General features: G+C 46.8%; 1 protein-coding gene across 2 annotated transcripts in view; it reads right to left on the bottom strand.

Moving 5' to 3' along the window:
• Window positions 1-20087, bottom strand: part of TBC1D14 (TBC1 domain family member 14) — a 104252-nt gene that overhangs the window by 21839 nt on the left and 62326 nt on the right. For both annotated transcript variants that reach the window (XM_057546663.1, XM_057546662.1), the window contains 6 exons: window positions 11414-11532; window positions 9774-9856; window positions 8367-8484; window positions 6120-6226; window positions 2565-2645; window positions 1387-1481 (listed from right to left, as the gene is read on the bottom strand). In XM_057546663.1, the coding sequence (XP_057402646.1) occupies window positions 1387-1481; window positions 2565-2645; window positions 6120-6226; window positions 8367-8484; window positions 9774-9856; window positions 11414-11532 (603 nt within the window). The remainder of the gene's footprint in view (window positions 1-1386; window positions 1482-2564; window positions 2646-6119; window positions 6227-8366; window positions 8485-9773; window positions 9857-11413; window positions 11533-20087) is intronic.

The following is a 20087-nucleotide window of genomic DNA, read 5'->3' as shown; positions in this document are numbered from 1 at the left end:
CCCTGTGGTAGCATCAAATGTCCACCTGAGGACTAGTGTCGACTGTCACCAAGTGAAATCTGGTCTAAGGCCAAATGAGAAAAAAAGCAAAAGCACTATACTGAACTTTCCTTAAAGCTAAATGTTCTTAACTTAAAAGATTTTCCACCACCCTTCTGATTATGTCCCTCTAACTTTGGTGCTAAATGTCCTTTGTTTGATGAAAATATGGTACTAGTAGATGGCAGTTCCGTATTTTAAATGTCCTTAACTTGTTTTGGACATTTCATAGTTTCCCCACACTCCCCCTTTGTTTTTTTTAATACTGCCCATTTATGAAATCTAGAACTTTGGGAACCACAGACTGAGAGAGGCACACCCGAAGGAACCCAGAGCAAAGAGAAAAGCCATTTGTCCCCAACCTCACCCGGAAGAGATCCCTAAAGCTCTCCTCCTCCTCTTCTGAACACGTCTTTCGGCACCAAGATAATCACCGGGTGACTCTCAAAGTCAGTGATGCCGAACCCCCAAGAGATGTTCCATGGAAAACATTCTGGGGCCTGGGTCTGGGAAAGGCTGGGCCTCGGTGCCCACAGGGTGCAAGCACCCTCTCAGGTCCTGTCCCAGTTCTGTGACGGCCCTTCCTGGCTACACTCCAAGGGTGTCTCAAAGCTCTGCCCTTACACTCTCTTTCCTCCAGAGCAGGGACTGCCCTGCAGCTGGTTCCTACCTCAAATAGAGCAGCCAACAGTTAGTAAGTAGGGTCCACGGAATTGAGCTGTATCCTCTCTGTTCATTCCTTTAGCGAGGTTCCCTCTCCCAAAAGGAACTGGGGATTCCCTGAACCATAAGCTGTTTGATGCTTCCATTCTGGTCCTCCTTCTGCCCGGAATGTCTTTCCCATCCATTCTCTGGTCAGACTGTCATTCAAACCTAGTCCAACCATAACCCAAGAGCCACTTCCTCAGTGACAGCATGCCTGACGCCTCATCCCTGACCTCTCCCGGCTGCCGTATGTACTACCAGGAGAGTACCTGGGACACGCCACACTTTTGAAAAGCCCAACTGTGTCTAAACTCTACATCTCCTGGCTCACTCTAGGTGGTCGCTAACTGATCTGTTGTAATTTATTCCACTGTCCTTTACTGGTTACCTAGTGTGTACAAGGCATGATGCTAGAAACAGGGGCATGACAGAATCAGATTGGGTATTCCTAAGTCATATTAAATATTTGTTGAAAGGATCAGTTACCCTTATTTTTAAAAGTCTAAATGTATTAACAAAGGACCCTCCCTCCCAACAAAAACCCCTAGTACTTTTCAAACTTGATTACAAATACATGCAATTTGACATCTGTGAATTTTAGACAAAACATACTTCGAGCAACAAATCACTGCCACCACCTACTTGCTGGAAAATGCAGAGATTAGGGAACGTTCTGGAAATGTCCAATTTAATAAGCTCCAGACTGGCTTCTCTGTCTGCTGCTGAAAAACCAGCATCTGTCAAAAGATCAAGAGTCATCACACCTCTCAGAGGTGAGCGTGTGGAATATCTGTGAGGCTTAGAACTTTTACAAGAATGAAACAAGGGAAGGAAGTTCTTCAGAAGCACATGGGCCTAATTACAACTTGAACCAACAGGATCAACAGTTTGTAGGATTTCTTGCTTTAAGAGTAAAAATCTCAGAGCACCATCTAATGTTAGCCCATCATCGGACATTTTCTAGAGTCTGAAATCAAAATCTAATTTGAAATTACCTTTTATCAACGACTGTCAGTGGAAGTAAGGGCAAGTCAGGGAACAGACACAAATGAATTCCAGGCACAGAAAACACCAAAAGAATCATTATTTAATCCAGAACATCACTGGTATGAACGTAGAATATGTGTGAGTTACTGCAGTATAACACTCATGTGTACTATTTCTAACAAATAATTATGAATAACTTGCTTTATATTTTTTATATTCCAATACCACATAGACAATATTAAAAAAAGAGCAGCAAAAAAGATACTACTTAAGCAACAGAAGTAATCATAACCATTCTCGTGTGTCATAGAAAATTCTAAAAGCATAATCTAGGAAATACGCAGTGTTCTTGTCTCTTAGGAAGTAGCTCTGATGCTCCTCTATAAACCAACACTCAAGCAATCCTGGGTGCCCGGCTACTGTACACCATGTGAGCAGTGAATAAAGGAAAAGGTATTGGTTATGACCAGCCCTCCAGCATGCTAGGGCACTAACAACTCAAAGGAACTCGTATAATCTTTCTTATAAAAGTTTTCCTCTTTAACCTGTTCGCTCTAAAAACTCCCTTTTCGGGGATTCCCTGGCAGTCCCGCGGTTAGGACTCGGCGCTTTCACTGCTGTGGCCAGGGTTCAATCCCTGGTCAGCGAACTAAGATCCCGCAAGCTGCACTGCGTGGCCAAAAAATAAAAATAAAGAAAATCCCCTTTCCCATGAAGCTTTTATAAATTTGCACCAACCACTACTTCAGTTAAGTAAACCTTCCTTGTTATGTACTAAATAATGATACGCGTAACTGACCAAAGGAGCCCACCGGGGTTAGCGCCATGTATACCTTCATTCTCCACTTCAGAGCCTCCCGTGCTAAAGCACCGCCACCGCTCCTTGGCTCGGGCAAGACAGATGTCAAAGAGCTCTGGAAGAAAAGCCTTTGGGTAAGTGTCACGTGCACACGTGTCTCCTCAGAAACACCAGAGAAGACACTGCTGCCTCGTTCATACATTTACAGTTCAACTACACACCACAGGCTTATTACAGCTACTAAAACGATCCCCCCCAACTTGGCCAGAAGGTACTTCTGTTCTATTGTCTACAGACATCACTATATACAAAGAAATACATAAAATGCCTCCATGCCTGGTATTCACTCTGTTACACAACCCACCCATAAAGCTATATTGTTTTGATGTGTTTGTGAGTCTATCGCCTTACTAGACTGTGAGCTCCTTGGGGTAAGACCATGAGGGTCTCTCATTCATGTCTGTATCCAGAGCAAATAGCTCTGGGATTGACACAGATCAAAATAATCAATGAATCTCTGACTGATGAAGAAAGGGAGAAACAAGCAGAAGACCTAGAACAAACCAGAAACCAGAAAATCTGGTTTCAAATAAAGACAAGATGGAACCGCTACCCTCTGGCCCAGTCTTCCTGAACTTGCTGCCTCAAAGTGGGATGGGGGTGCAAGCAACACAGGCAGAAGTTTCAAAAAATAAGGATTCTTGGTGGCAGAGACGTTATCAAGACAGGTCTCTCACAAAGACAGCTTCCAAATCTCCTCCATATTCAGAACTTATTTTTTCAATACTTCTTCTCTTTGGGTAGTTTGGCAGTAGTGAAATAACTCACGCTCACAAATCTCACTTTTATACCCAGACCTCCAGGGGTATAGCCATGCCCCACTCCTCCTGAAAGACTGAACCCACAGAGAGAGGCCTCCCAGGCCTCTGCGGGCCCACCCATCCGGCTGGGCGCTTCCCGCTCCTCCGGCTCCGATGCTTCCCAGCCACCGGTTGCCCTGGATCACGAACGACCACTAGTCAATCACTAAGACTTTAATTGCAGCTACCCAGAGAATTTCTACCACTTTATTTTTTCCATCAATACTTCTGGAAAATAAAGAAGAGCACATCTGCCTTCCGGACAGTATATGCTATTTTTTTAAATACAAGTCAAATTCTAGGAACACTGTTGTGTTTCAACAAGCTAAATTTTGATTAACGACCTTCTTCTAACCTTGTGAAGGATCTGATTTACAATCTACACTAGTCTGCAAGGGCAGTACAATTATGAAATATAACTTCATACTACATCATCACCTGGAAGGACTGCATGCATCTTAACTCAAATGCTTATGGAACAAATCTGGAGGTGTGCTGAGCTGCAGGCTAGAGGGTCTGGGGAACTTCTGCCCACTCTCAGTTTCCAGGAGGTGGGCTTAGCTTTGCTCATTTTGGCAGGAGGTGGAGGAAACAACTGTGTGGCCCCTGACCACTGGGAACAACTTTCCAAATGAGGTACTTGACGGTTAGAGCACAGATGCTGGCAGCCTCAGGGTAAAATGGGTCAAAGTGTCAGTTTTTAAAACACCCCCACAGTTTTACTGGCGTGTGTCTGTGTGGGGAGAGGGAGTTAGAACAGTGAACACACCTTCTTTCCAGACGAAGCTTCAAAGTACAAGGCTGACTTCCCAAAGAGTGAAGTTTAACAGTACGACTAGGTTGACTTTCAGCGAGTTTCCAACTGCACAGCCACAGAAAGAGCAAAACCCTGGGGCTTCCCAAATCGCAACACAGGCTTCAGAGTCAGCCAGTGGCTGACTTTCTCAGTAGGGAAATAAGGTCAACAATACCTGCCCCTCAGACCGCTGCCAATGTTAACTAAGACGTGAGTAAAGAACCTAATCCGATGCCAGGCGTCAACAGCAGACTTCAAGATCATCTGTGTTGTCACAGTGGCTTGAATATGCAGCAAAACTGAGGTTAAGAAGGACCCAAGAAGGTGGCACTCATTCACTCATTCATTCATTCAGCAAATACTTCCTGAGGTCCTGATTGCACAGAGAGCTGTGCTGGGCTCGGGTGACAGAAAGGAAAGCATGACAGGTGATGCCCCAGCTTCCTGAGCATCAATTCTAGGTGGGCAACTGACATTAGGCAGCTAATTATACAAGAAAGACACAATTTAAATAAAACGAGCCAATATCAAAATTTAGACAAACTTTCAAGGCATGTGACTGATTAATTAGCCATTTAGCCTGATATACTATGATATGGTCTATGAAGGATTTTAATTTAAATAAAATCAGTGCAGCCAACAGTGAGAACCAGAAATTAAAGACACACACACAGAGTACTCTGCGTTACATCCAACTGGTGTAGAGCTGTTGATACAGTTTAGAAATTTTCAAGAACAGGGACTGAGATAAATGGTCATCCATTTCTCCAGACATCTACATCCAGGGAAGCTGCTGAAAAACCATTTCCACAAGTTAAATGCTACACATCTTCTCACGCACAGATGTTAAGTTTTGGGCAGGTATGGATTAGCCAAAAAAATGGAACTTTGAGGAGAGCACAATGAAGGGAAACCGGTCACCATTCACCCAACCAGCTGTCATTACTCAAGATGGAGCACACTGCCGGCCAAGGCTACCATCGCACGTGATGAGATCAACACCTGACAAAATAAAAATTACAGTAACAACACGAGCCGGAGCCACACAGAGAAGATACAAATCAATCTATTTTAAACTCAAGGGCCTTCAACAGGGTAAAAACTGCCACCACCAACTCCACAGCTGGGCACTAATACAAAGAAGACAAGGAAGGAGTTCTTGTCCTGAGCAGCTTAGACTGCAGACAGGGAGGAAAAGGGAAAAAGGAAGGATTACCATTTCTTCAGCACTTAATTGTAAGTCTAGGAGCTCCTAGCGTCGGTTTCACTCTGGGTCACAGCCTGCAGAGCGCTGGGCAGAGAGGGGAGTGAACCAGTGAACACACTGGTGGAGGAGAAGCACACCCAAATTGTACGAGTGCGTGTGGCGGGACAAACAGCCCTAAGAAAGGAGGGTACAGAGCTCACCTCTCTCTGGACTCAAGCTACTAGACCCTCAATGACCCAGTCCTAGCACAGTATGCTGTCCCCTTCTAAGGTGCTGACATATAAGATGCCTGGGGAAAAAAAAAAGTCACAAAAAACCAAAAGTACCCCAGATACAGCACTTCCACAGAAAGAAACATCCCTCCCTTCCACTTTCACGTCCCCATCAAGGCTCGCTTTCTGCAGGACTCTGAAAGAGATCCGAACATGGCTCAGCCCACTACAGCTTTGAGCCCCATGTGCGCTCCCCCGTGTACTCAGGGAAGATGACAGCTATGAGGAAGAAGGCGGGCGTCTGCTCTGAACTGACACCAGATAACTGCAGCACCCAGGAGTGAGCCCCGGCTCCCCACCGGCTCCGCTCCTGGAAGACACACTCACCTGGCCTCTCCGAGGACACAGCGGCGTGGCGATGGCTGCCTTTCCTCCTAACGGGGCAAATGGGACAGGAGAAGCCACAGGACCCAGGGGTGGAATCCCCAGGCCTAGGATCATGCAAGCCACTCACCGTGGGTGATGTTTAACTCGTTGCCAATGGCTAAGCTCCAGACTTTGCCTCTCACACTGGGAGGGATTCCCTGCCACCATAAATCTCGAACTTTTCTAGAGCACCACCTGGACAAAAACGGAAGCATGAGTTTATGAGTTTGTTCTCAGGGACGAAATAGTTGTCTGCCCACGTGCTTAAACCCCAAAGCACAAAAGCGGGGGAGGCACCGTCGTTATGTCACAGCCCCTGGCCTCAGGGAGCTTACAGTCCGCCGTTCCAGACAGACAGACCGGGAGGTCGACGACTACCTTCCCCTGGGCTGCCGCTGTGCCAGGCGTGCCACAGGCACTGCGCACGCAGAGGTGGGCGCCACAAACCCGAGGAGCCCAGAGCGCCGTCCTGGAGCCGAATTCCCAGTGACCAGTCGCAGTCGAAGCAGAGGAACGGTGGGAAGGACTTTCTGAGCAGAAAGCACAGCAACAAGGAATAACCTGGCCTGCTCCAGGAACGGCAAGCGGCTGGGCACGGTGTGGGGAGCCAGGAGGCACTGCCGCAGAGCTGCCGATGGAGGGCAGACCCCAAGGGGCCTCGTGAAGGGAGCCCGAGAGCACAGCCGCCAGCCTCTGCACAGCTGCACACACACAGGTGAAGAAGCGCTCAGGCAAGGCAACTCCGACGGCAGGACGGCTCTGCTAACTCAGAACATTCGGAACTGCAGAGTCGCTGAGGTCTGCTGGTCACAGTGAACACACACTGCTAACAGACTGGGACAGACATAAAGGTGCCAAAGACTCCCAACATGGTGCTCCTCGGCACAGCACCGAGGGGAGAGCACGGGCTGACGCTGCAGAAACCAGGGCTGCAGCCCCATGACACCCTCACCTGGGGAACCCGGAGCAAACTCCTTCTCCTCTCGCACTCAGTGTCACTCTCCCTAAACCAAGATGATGGAACCTGCCCCCTGACCCCAAGGGGCTGCTGTGAGGATTAAGTGGGACAAATCAGAAGGGCGCCCGGCACCCAGCTGGTGGTCATTAAGTGGCAGTTCCTGTATGAACGCACGCGTCCGGGCCACACCAAGCATCAGTCAATGTAGGGTGGGCCAGGGTTCTGCAGCCACACAGGGCGTCAGTCCGAGGGTTCTGAGGACCTTAACTCTTGTTACTGGGCCCCATTTGAGAAAAAGGGTTTCCTGACCATGTCCAGCCTATTAAAGACACTGCCCAGAAAAGCAGGCTCTGGGCACAGCTTGTGTTCCCCGTGCAGAGCCTCAACAGGGCAATCTCCGCTCCCCCCGACCCCACCTCCATAGTGGGAGTGAGTGACACCCAAGTAAGTGCCAGAAGCAAGTCCCCAACAACCTGACACACGGTTCAGGTTGGAAGAGAAAAAAGGAAACTGGCGTCCAAGCTCCCCCAGCTCCTGCTGATAGGGGGAGGCCCAAAAGGAGCTACCAGCCTCTGTGCATGGCTCCAGGACTCCTGTCCTGACACCGGCCCCTAACCATTCTGACCACGCAGGAGGAAAGACCCACGGCTGTCCCTCAGACGCAAAGGAGACAACAGTGCCGGACTCCACTGCGTACCGGCTACTGGGGGCTGTCACCAAAGCACACCTGGCGCCCCTCCTCAGACAGGACAACAGAAACTTGAGCAGACAGATGCAGTGCACCCAGCGGGGTCCTCTACAGGCACCTGGAGCCAGGGCGAGGGCAGGAAAGGCTTCTTCAAGGAAGACTGAGCTTTAAAGAACAAAGTGTTAAGGAGATACAGGGCAAGATGCACTCGATGCAGGATGAGGATGAGGAGATACAGGGCAAGAGCACTCGATGCAGAGGGAATGGAACACGCAAAGGCCCTGAGGCTCCCTAAGGAAAGGGCACTGTCCAAGCAAAGGAGAGATGAAAGGTGAGGCTACAGGGAAAGGGACGTGCTGTCCCACGAAGGGTCCTGTCGGCTAAGCTGAGCAATTCCAATTTTACACTGAGAGTCATAGGAAGTTACTGAAATGTAAAGTATGGAAGTGACACAGATTCGTGCCTTAGAAGATCCCTCTGGCTGCTGAACAGAAGACAACTGGAAGGGGTGGGAGGGGAGCTGTCACAGTACCAGGTGAGAAACGACAAGGGCTGAACCAAGGCAGGGGAAGGAGACTGTGCAACTTAAACTTATCAGATAATTTCATCAGGGGCTGTGAGAGGAGCTACAATTAATACAGCTGCTTCCCATGAATTCTGCAAAGAAATGTAAAGTCTAGAGAGCTTACATTGTTTCCCAGTTAGGCAAAATCTCATTATTCCAAGTGAGGACAGCATTTCCAATACTTTCTTCTAATCTGCATCTTTCTTCCAGCTGCTTTTTCCTCCTCTGGGCTTCTTTCAGCTCTAGAAATCACAGTTAAAAGAAGGAAACATCTATTAACTGATATCCACTGATTTCAAGCTAGGTGACTTTTCTCAAAGAGCCAGGCTGCAAAAACACCAGGAAGAGGGCAATGAAGTAGAGCACTGAGACCTGACCTTCCAAGACTCATTTCACACCTTACGGAGTTTAGAAAGCTTAGGCGTTATCCATCTTTTAGTAAGCTTTTTTGTTACATACCGTATAACATATACACAGAAAAGTATACAAATAAGAACCTAACGAAATTATCACAAAATAGACAAACCCATGAAATTACAGCCCCAGTCAAAAGACCAAACAGGAACAGACACCGGAAGCCTCTCTGTGCTCCCCTCACCCTTTCCAATGGAACCTGCAACTTCACTTCTCACAGCTTAAGAATAACTCTTACGGCATAACAGCAACTCTGAGAAATACCATGCATTTTCATTTATATATACTTTTTTTGTATTTTTTGTAGTAAAATACACAAAACATAAAATTTACCATTTTAAGCGTACACCCAGTGGCATGAAGCATATTCACATTGTTACGCAACCATCACCACCATCCATCTCCAGAACTTTTTCATCTTCCCAAACTGGAACTCTCTCCCCACGAAACACTAACTTCCCACCCCCCGACACACACACACCCCACCCTGCTCCCCGGCCCCTGGCAACCTCCATTCTACTTTCTGTCTCTATGAATCTGACTATTCTAGATACCTCATATAAGTGGAAAAATACAGCATTTGTCCTTTTGTGTCTGGCTTATATCACTTAGAATAATGTCTTCAAGCTTCATGTTAAGTGTGTGTCAGAATTTCATTCCTTTTTAAGGCTGAATAATATTCCATTGTACAGACAGACCACGTTTTATTATACATACTTTTTAAACATCTAAGAATCAGAGGGTTTTTAGGTGTCACAAGGCACTTTATCGAATCCCATCACACCTTCTTGTAAATAAGGAAAACTGAGCCCACGCACAGAAAGAGATCTGCCTCCCCAGCATCCATGGCTAAAGCTTTCTCCAGCCTAGTACTTTTATCCTACACAGTCTCTTTCCTTGTGTAAATTCAAAGTGTTATTATCTTGAATAAAGTAACCAGGAATAAGTAGTTAGTAGAAACATACATTTTCGATGAAAAATTATAAATCTCAAAATATTAAATAAAGCATTCACCAAAGTTCAGGTTCTACAGCTCCAAAAGGTAAAGAGAAAATATCCATAAAGACACAAAATCTTGTGCTGACTTACATAACCAAACACATGTGAATTCTATTACCTCGTTTTTTGGCCTGAACCACCATTTCTTCATACTGTTGCCTGTGTTTCTGAGCTTCTTCAGCTGGCTTTGCCGGGAGATTTCTTGATAGAAAATAAATGATTTTTCACCATTTTAAATATTAAATAAGAGAAACTTGAAGCATCATTTACTAAAACATGAAAAGCTCAAAGACCAAAACCACATTTGTTAGATGGTAAAGACGCAGCTCTTTCATAAACTAAAAATATTTTTTTACAAAACTATTAAAATAAGCTCATTTTTAAAAACTTGAAGTCTAAAGATTAGCAGAAAGAAGAAAATAGCAATTAACCATAACTCCAATAGAGATAAACACTTAATCTTTGGGTGTTTTTTTTTCACCCCAGTCTCCAAAGAAACTTTGATTTGACCACATTGCACGAATACAATAATTGTCAACAGTTACCCTTGAAGTAGAGTACCCTAATGGCATACATTATTGATACATCTATGTATGAATATATTCCCTGGCCAGTTTTTTTAAGTGTGTAAGTTTCATACTAGCTATGTGGTTCATCTCATTTATACACACACACACACACACACAGATTCATACAATAGTTCTAAACAACTAAACGTGTGTACAACTTTGAATCCTGGTTAAAAAAATAAAATGCATGTTCTCTTTCAGAAACGTGGTGGTGAATTTGCTGGCCCCTGAAAACTGGGAGGGCGGCAATGTCTGGCTGTCTGTGCACATCACAGTGTTTTTGCTGCAGGAGAACAGGGCAGGATTTCCCACAGCTCATGTTTTAGACAGCATTACAAGGACTGAACCTCACAGTGTGGCGGCTTTTACCAATAATCTCTACCTACCTTTTGAATCCTCCATTTCAGGGTTTCTCTCCCCATCTACCCACACATCCACAATTTCCAAGGACCAAAAATTAACATCAGAAGACACATTTCTTCTGCAGACTTCATCAATTTTAAATGTCAGGGTTGGCAGGGACCTTAGGGATTCTAGCCCAATGTTTTACAATCTCTCTCTTTTTTTTAAAAGCTGTGGAATCTTTCTATTCAAATACAGTGTTCTATGGAAACTCGATGCTTAAATAGAGATAAGCTATGGCCTGGTATGATGGAGCAATCCCTTTCCCTTACTAAGTTCTCCAAATACGATCTACAAGCCCGTCATCAAAACCCATCTCTCCTCATCAGATGGATGGAAACCAGAGGCCCAGAAGGGAAGGGAACTTGCTGGGATCACCCAGCCTGTTTTCTGTAGATCCCAAAGAACCAGCAGGCTAGTCCAGGAATTGTTCTACAATACTGGGGTGCCTCCAAAACACCCACTTTAGAGTATACTTCCTGGTGTTTCTTACTATTACAAGCCAGTCTATAATTAATAACAGCTATTTAAGCATTTGGAGATGCTAAATTAAAGTAAAATATCACCTGAATGGAAAATCCTGATCAAAACTTCTTTGTTAAATGAAAGTTTTCCAAATTAGTCATGCTATCATATAGAATACACATTAGTAGAGGGTATAAAGAGGGGCCCCGCATTTTTAGTAAGTGACGTGCTAATTTTTCTTCCCCTTTTCTAATGAAAAGGTGACTAGCAAATGTACTTATCCCTGAAAACAAACTCTCCACAGACTCTTCTTCAGACTCACGCTGGTCTGTCTTCCAGGATGAGTGCGGTGGTGGAAAGAGGCTCAAAGTCAAGATGCTTCCTCACATTCTGCTTTGGAGAGGGTGGCCTGCTAGGTCGTCCAGCCTTGTCTTCATATTCCTAGGACAAAGAAACCAGGGATAACTCCAGGCCCGGCCAATTCTAATATTACGAAGCCCTTTTCAAAGTAAGAAAGGTGTTTTGTTATGAAGTCCTTTAAGTCGATTTTGAGGATGAGGCACTGAAAATATTTCTTGCTCTTTAGAAGGAAAAACTGCCAATGAAAGGGGTTCAGCTCTGCAGTTCAGGCCATCACTTTATGGGGACTGTGGGCTTCCCATACTGGTAGGGAAGTCACTAAGGATCTCATCATCCCAGCTGCTCCTCTAAAGGCCCGCAAACATCGACTCGGGTCTCCTAGGCTTCTTCTGGGTAAGAGGTGTGTATTCTGTCTTCTGGACACCGTAAATTTGAACTGATTATTGCAGCGGCCACAGGGAAGCTCAGAGTCAGAGTGATAGCCAATTCTAGCATTCATCTGACCCCCACCCCTGGCTTCATCTCCCACTCCCACCCTAAATTTCTAATGCATTTCCTTTTACCCCACCGCATTTTATCTATTTTTGTTTGCCTTTCAAGCCTTTCCTGAAATGAGGACGGGCTTAAAAATTAAAAATCTTTTGCTTAAAGATGATTAAAGCTGTTTCATTTTCTTAAAGCAGGAACGTCAAAAAAGAAATTCTTTAACATCTTTGTGTGAAGCCATCACTGCAAGCTGTTACACGAATAATTGTGCCATGCCCTGGAAATCTACGAGCGGCCTCCACGCTTCCGGGTCACTAATTCGTCCTATGAGCTGCAACCACAAAGCCTCAGTCACACCTGGTGACCCACATTCCAAACACCCAACCAGCAGAGCTCAGGAGAGCCAAGTAATTTGTGCCCAAGAGCCCAGTTTCTGAAACTGTGTGTGTGTGTATGCGCGCCTGTGCGTGTGTACCCTTAGCCCTCTGCAAAAATAAAAAACCAGTATTTTCTTGTTGCCTGTTATAGACAAGGCTCTCAGGACCCTCCCTTAAGGGAAGGCAACCTAACTGGGAAGACAGGACAAACAACCGAGTAGTTTAAACTAAGATTTAAATAACCACTCCAGATACAATGGAAGCAGTATCAGGAGTGGAAAGTGATGAATTGCTAAATGAATTTTATTAACACTAGTTGTCAAGTGGGGTGTTCCTGGTAAAATTACTTGGCAAGCAATTATCCTCTCAGCCAGAAAAGCCTATAGAGGCTTCTAAAAAGTTAAAAGAAAAAATTATTTCCTCAAAACCCACAGGCTATGAGAAGGGTGTGTACCAAGAAGCAGGTGGGTAGGGCAGTTTCTGTACGTCTGGATGTACAAGGTTAGATGTCTTAACATTGTTTACCCTAGTGTAAAATGGTTCCATTAAAATCTAAAATGACCTCCACTCACCCAAAGCTGAGAAAATGGGCTCACTTTTTCATCCATTCAAACATCTGAGCACCTCCACGTGCCAAGCACTCAGCTGCAACTTAACATGGTACTGAACAGTCATCAGGAGTATCATATGTAGCACCCAATGTAAAATCTTGTATTTTATAGGAAATCTACCAAAAGTTGTGTGCTGAGAAAGATCCTGAGGCATGCTGCATATTAACAAGAATTGTTAGCGAACGCCCTGTAAGGTGCTACTTATTTGCTGATGCTGGTCTAGTGAGCTATATGCCAAGGCCAAAGATGCTGAGCCCCGAAGTCAGATGCCCCAGCATGTGGATGCCCACTTCCACTTGCTTTGTGTGCTTTACACACATAGTTTAACTTTATCTCCATAACGATCTCCATGGCGAGTGTCACCGCATTTTACAGGTAGGGCCACTGAGGTTCAGAGTGAAGTGACTTGCCCCCAAGTCCATAGCCAGCAAGGAGCTGGGCCTGCAGGACTCCCCACTCCGCCACTCTGCACAGGCCCAACCTCTCCTGTGGATATACTCAACAAACAGGAGTGCAGTTCTGGAGGGAAAAGGCCGGGTCCTACTCGAGTTAAGTGTGGTCTTTGGGGCCAGACAGGCCTGGGAGCAAATTCAGATCCACCAGGAACCAGCTGCGACCACCGGCAAAGCTTAGAATCCCTGCACCTCATTTCCACATCTGCAAAAAGGGAAACAGCACCTAGCAGAGAGGGCTGTCTAAGGAGTGGGGAGAGGCTTGTGAAGCAGTCAGCACAAGCTCTCGGTGCAGAGGAAGTGCTCCATGAAGGCTGGCCCTGGCTGCTGTCTGCCATGTCCCTTTTTCTCCTCGGGCTTGAAACTGTATAAGGCAGAAAAAATGCTCTATGGCCAAACAACAATCAAGGAGCCCTGCAAAGTCTGCAAAGAGCACAGATATGAAGACGCGTTGTAAAGTTAATTAAATGCCTTGACTTGTGATTTTAAAAAAATCAGTCTCTTCAGTTAGAGCTCGGAGGCTCCATCACAAACGGTAACAAGCAGCACAGTCGGTAACAAGCAGCACAGTCGGTAACAAGCAGCACAGTCGCAACGGGCCAAGCACTTTCCAAGGGCTTTACACACACGGAATAGGTTCAACTTTCCCTTCACACCAGCTCCCCACAACCCCGAGAGAGGAGCTGCCATAAGGTGGAGGCCAGGCTGGGGCTGGAGGAGCTGGACCAGAAGCCAAGCACCCCGGCTCTGCCCCCGCACAGCTCACCGCAGACTGCCACTCGCTAGAATGCATGATCCAGTTTAATCATTTATATTCAGTCTAAATAAAGCTTTCAACTATGACACAAACCTGTAATAGTGAATTAAGTGCAGATGCAAGGCAAATACTTATGTTTTAATCACATAGAGCCCTGCATGATTTAAAAAAAAGGAGGCCTGGCCTGTCCATACTTGAAATCCCAGGGAAAGCCTTTTCAAAATTCTAAATGGCATTTCAGAATACGAATGGCTTTGGAAATTGTTAACAGATCCTACTCCAAATGTAGTTCTCACACTGCTACCTAGAGGGGTCGACAGTAAGCTCATCTTCCAAGCCAGACAAACCAACTTCAGGAACAAGAAAGAGGACGATTCATTCTCAGGACAAACAACTTTCAGCTGTGAGTTATCAACGCTGAGGTCAGCATGTGATATGGCAAGAGCTGGGGCTTTGGAAGCGAAAAGACTGAGTTCTAAGTCCTGGCTCTGATCTGGGGCAAATCATCTTGCTTCTCTCTCGGCTATAAAACGGTAGCAACTGGGAAGACTCCTGTGATGATGAGATCACGAGACATACATTCAACGGCTGCCCATAAAGTATGAGCCCTTTCCGTGTGCCAGGCAAATGGTGGGGTCGGCCCAGCCTCGATGCAACTCATTGTTCCAAAGTTTCTTCTCCTCTTGGGGCCCTTATGGGATCAAGTTGAAGTCTCTTGGTTTAAATCAAGTAACAATGCCATTCACTGCTGTGCTCATCAGAAGTCCTGCAGGCTAATCAGTATAACCCATCCATTCAAGGAACCTCTACAGATTCCAACACCCTGCATAACCCTAGAGGGAATTTAGAACAGGGTTCTGCAAAGTTCTAGTGGCAAATCAGTTTAACTGGTCACGACAGTATTTTTTTAAATCAAACAATACAAAAATACAGAGTGCACATAATAAGGACAGTTTGTTTCAGTTCTATACCTACTTATAGCTATGCCTTCATGAGAGAACTGAGTCTCAACCTAAATTTTCTAACCCGGGGATGGGGGTGGGGTGTTGTGTCAGAATAAAAAGTTTACAAGTCACTAATTTAGAAGAGGTCACGGTCCCCGCCCGGAGTGGTGTGCCTTGTGTCCTGCTGGGAAGGTAAGACCGACACCAGAGAGACAGCAGCAAACAAAGCCTACTGCACCCAACTGGGGGCTAAGTGCGGGGTGTGGTCTGATAATGCAGCAAAGGTTCAGGAGAAAAGCAGTAAGCCAGGGCAGCTGAGCAGAGCCTCAACTCCACACACGGGCCAGGAGCTCATTTGTGAAGGGGCCGCATGGGGCCTGGCACTTTAGGAGACCTGCAGACCCCACCTTGAAGGGCTCACTCTAGCAGGGGCAGTACGATGCCAGCAGAGGCTATGAAACCAGAGCAGACGATAAAAAATGTGGGAGCCCCAAGGACAGGACACCTATGGCTGGAGAGAATCAAAGAAAACAGCTCATAACGGGCGCCATCTCAGTGGACAAAGGACAGGGGAGAGCCGGGCTGGAAGCCGTGAAGGAGGGGCGTCCCGACAGCACAAGCAGCAGCCAGGAGATGACGGCGAACAGGCGGCTCTGTGGGTGAGCATGAACGCTTTACGTGGGGAATGACGCCGAGTCAAAGTTCTGTCCTAGACTTCATGGTCTCAACAACAAGCTACCCAGAGCTGATGGGACAAGCCGAGACCAAGCGAGAGAGAGAAAGGAAGAGCTGGACTGGGTGTAGAGCCAGAAAGTAAACAGTGTGAGGTGTGATGAGCCCATTAGATACATCCAATGGCAAGGTCTACATCACGTGCACGATCTGAACAGTGCTGAAGATAAGGACAGGGCATTAGACTCCTAAATAAAGTGTATAATCTGCCAGTTGAAGAAGAAAAGAAAAAAAAAAAAAATCTACCTCGACAGACATGTGTGTAAGAAGAAAAGATCAAGATTCTCAAACGGTGAAAAGAAAAGTATTCCTGGTAGGATGACAAGGGGGGTGTCACTGCTACTTACAGAACTGGAAGAGGGCTGTAAAAGACAGCCAATTACGCCCAAATGTGCTGACAGAAGCCCCCTGGCTTCCTGGAAATCTATGTTAGCTACAAGGAGAGAGGGTCCTCAGTTAAAACCTGTGCTTAAGCCTTGGACTCAACTGGTTTACAGCATCAAGATTAGCCTTTTAAAATAACCAGGGGGTTTTAGAGGTACGTCTGGAGTAAAGCACAGCAGGTCACCACGTAGCCCCTACTAACAGACTGACGCGCACCGGCACGAGGCACGGACGGCACAGCAACCATGGGGCGCCGGCTGAGGGCCCCGCGGGGGAAGCACTGGGAGCTGGCGGCAGGCCAGGCTCTGAACCATCACCTCCAGATCACCGCCACCAGCAGCGTGACCTTGGGCATGTCCCTTCACCCCTCCAAGCCCGCTTCCCCATCTATTAAATGGGAATGAATTAACGTAAGACACATAGCCATAGCAGGTGCCCAAAAATGACAGGGAGTTATTACTGTCACTATTTTGCTACAAAATTATTTTTCACAACATTTCCCGCCAAGAGCGGTGTGCTTATTAAGGTTGTGGTCAAGAGTAGGTGAAAGTACAGAGCCCACAACACTGCAGCTGGCTTCACACTCTGCCATTTATAACAAGCAACTTTTGGGGCGAGAGGGGTGTTGTCTCACAATCTGGGATGAGATCTGTTCTATTTTGCCATTTTTAGTGGGTAAGGGCAGCCTGAACAGGTCTTACAAATGCTGGGACTCCCAAAACGACAGTCCTGGTGACCAGTGAGGCTGACCTCACAGTAAGAAGGACCCTCCGGAATCCTCTGAAGGGCTCCTTGTACTTCAACTCTCTTATCTCCTTACCACAGTCTTTTTCCCAGAAAGCATCCTCTAGGTTACCAGAAGTGTTGGCATTTGGGACAGCAACTCAGGAGGCCTTTCTAATTGTCATGTTACTTACAAAACATGTAGAACACAGAAGTTCATCTGTGGACTGGTGAATGAAATGTGTTAAAACTGAACTGCGGGTTTTAACAAGCTTGGTTACTGTTGTGATCTGACCACCTTACTCGGACCCGGAGCAAACCGGGTACAGCCTGAGCTCCGTACAAAGGCTTCTTGCCCCCAGGATCACGGGCAATGAATGCCATTCAGGCCTCTAAGAGGGGTGCCTGGCCTGGACTGACCTCAGTCTGAACACAGGGTGCGATCCCCCTCTGGGTGGTAAGAATTAGGACGCGCTGGCTCTCTCTCTTACAGTCCCCCACTGTACCCATTAAAACTCAACCCTGTGAGGAAATTACATGGAATCACAGACAAAGAATGGCAAGGGGGGAGGAAGGCGCATCACCGCGGCCACATGCAAGCTTCAGCTCGTTGGAACAGATGCGTGTAACACAGACACATGCACACGGGCGCACCCACGCTGGGGCCTCCGGCCGGTGACGGGCGGACAGACCCCCGGAGGGGCGCGGGAGGGGCGCGGGCGGGGCCCCGGCCCCACTCACCATGAACGCCGCGGGGCTCAGAGGCGCGCGGCCGGCGGCTCCATGCCCGAGCGAGCGGGCGAACGAGCGAGCAACCGGGGCTCCGCGGCGGGACCTCGGGCGGCGGCTCCGGCGGCCGGGCGGGGGCGGCAGGCCGCTCAATCGCGCGCAGATGCCGCGCAGCCGATCCGCGGCTCGGTTTCGGTGCGTCAGGCCTGGCTCGCCGGGACCCTGGGCGCCGGGCGGGGCTGGGGGAGGACCCGGGCCCCCCAAATCCCGCTGGGGTCCCTCCTCTGGCCGCCCAGGTAGGGAAGGTCGCGCGGCGCCCTCCAGACACCGGACGTGCCCACGCAGGCGGGGAGTCCAGACGCGGGATGTCCGCCCGCGATACAAACCGGGCCTAAATGCTCGCGCTAAGCGAGTTAGGCTGCGTCCTCAGCACACACACACCACGCTGGAAAACGTACACTCCAAAAAGGAAGCGGTGACACGCCAAACATTCGCCAAAGCTCTGCTTTGTCAGATTTTTTTAAAATGACACATGTACATTACCAGAAGGAACTACATAAAAATAGTAACACTAGTAACCTCTGGGTAGTGGAGTGATTATGAGCCATTTTATTCTCTTCTGTATACTCTACTGCGGTTCAAATGTTTTCCACAGTAAGATCAGTGCAATCAAAGCGTCAGAGTGCACACAGAAACACATTATGATGGAAATCTGACTAGTGATTGCTTCTGGGGATTGACTGGGAAGGGGCAGAATGTATCCCCAGGGGGGTGACAGAAGTTTTTCTTTTTTTAATTTATTTATTTTATTTATTTATTTTTGGCTGCATTGGGTCTTCGTTGCTGCATGTGGGCTTTCTCTACTTGTGGCAAGCAGAAGCTACTCTTTGTTGTGGTGCGCGGGCTTCTCATTGCGGTGGCTTCTCTTGTTGCGGAGCATGGGCTCTAGGCGCGTGGGCTTCAGTAGTTGTGGCACGCAGGCTCAGCAGTTGTGGCTCACGGGCTCTAGAGCACAGGCTCAGTAGTTGTGGCTTGCAGGCTCTAGAGCACAGGCTCTGTAGTTGTGGCACACAGGCTTAGCTGCTCTGCAGCATGTGGGATCTTCCCGGAGCAGGGCTTGAACCCATGTCCCCTGCATTGGCAGGTGGATTCTTAACCACTGCGCCACCAGGGAAGCCCAGAAGTATTATCTTGATAAGCATTCATCAAAACTAACTGAATAGTACACTTCGGATGACAGCATTCCACTGTTTGCAGAGCATACCTCAATGTTTTAAGTCTTTAAAATCTGCATAAGGTCAAAATTATTTCTGGTCAGCCCATGGGTCCAGTGTCCAAGTGCTGAACAAACTGGGTTTGAGACAACACAGACTCTTCTTCCGGAAGGAAACTCACAAGTCCCCAGACCATGGTACCATGCTTTCCCCAGCTGATTTTCTAGATAATAGCATTACCAAGTTGCCACCAGAAACTTCTTCACTCAGAAGGAGCCTATAATGTCCATCAAGCTATAATCGAGAAGACAGACAATGACAAGTGATGGCGAGAATGTGGAGAATCTGGAATTTTCATAAGTCACTGGTAGTTGCAGCCATTTTCGAAAACAATCTGGCAGTTTCTTACATAGTTCAATATACACCTACCACACTCCTAGGAACCTACCCAAGAGAAATAAAAAATACATCCACAAAAAGACTTGCACGCAAATGTTCACAGCAGCATTATTCATAAGAGCCCAACACCAAAAAAAATTCCAAAAACCCATTAAGTGAGGAATGGATAAACAGCACTGACACAGCAATGAAAAGGGCACTGATACACGCTACCACATGGACACCACACGGGTGAGCCTCAGGGACACTGTGCTGAGTGAAAAGATGCCAGACAAAAGGTAATGTGCATGATTCCATTTATGTGAAATTTCTTTCTCTAGAGAGAAAGCAAATTAACGTTTGCTTGGAGCTGGAGGCGGAAGCGGAGATCCACTGCAGACAGGCATGAGGGGACTTTGTCGAGGGGTGAAAATATTCTAAAACCAGATTGCAGTGACAGTTGCCTAGCTGCATAAGTTTATTAAAAGTCATGAACATGTACAATGAGTGAATTTTATGGTATAATAATTATACCACAATAAATCCATTTTTAAAAAGTAATAGTAGGATAAAACTGGAGAGGCTGATTCTGGCTGGAATGATTAGGGAAAGCCTTGTTTAAAAAAAAAATTATTCAAAATTTGGAAATAAGACAAAAGCATGGGGGAGAGGTGCCTTTTCCATTTATACCTGGGCGTTTTTAATATGCCTGCCTGAGGTTTATTTAATTCTCTAGGAGAATGTGCCTGTGCTACTTACTACTCTATTAGAGCCCAGACACTGTGAAGTGACATATTAACTTGTGGATTTATGTCCAATAGAATAGATAACTCTGAAGATGATGTTTTC

Source organism: Balaenoptera acutorostrata, chromosome 5 (assembly GCF_949987535.1).
Source record: "Balaenoptera acutorostrata chromosome 5, mBalAcu1.1, whole genome shotgun sequence".
In the NCBI taxonomy this organism is placed as follows: domain Eukaryota; kingdom Metazoa; phylum Chordata; class Mammalia; order Artiodactyla; family Balaenopteridae; genus Balaenoptera; species Balaenoptera acutorostrata.
This window is presented reverse-complemented; position numbering and strand designations above follow the sequence as displayed.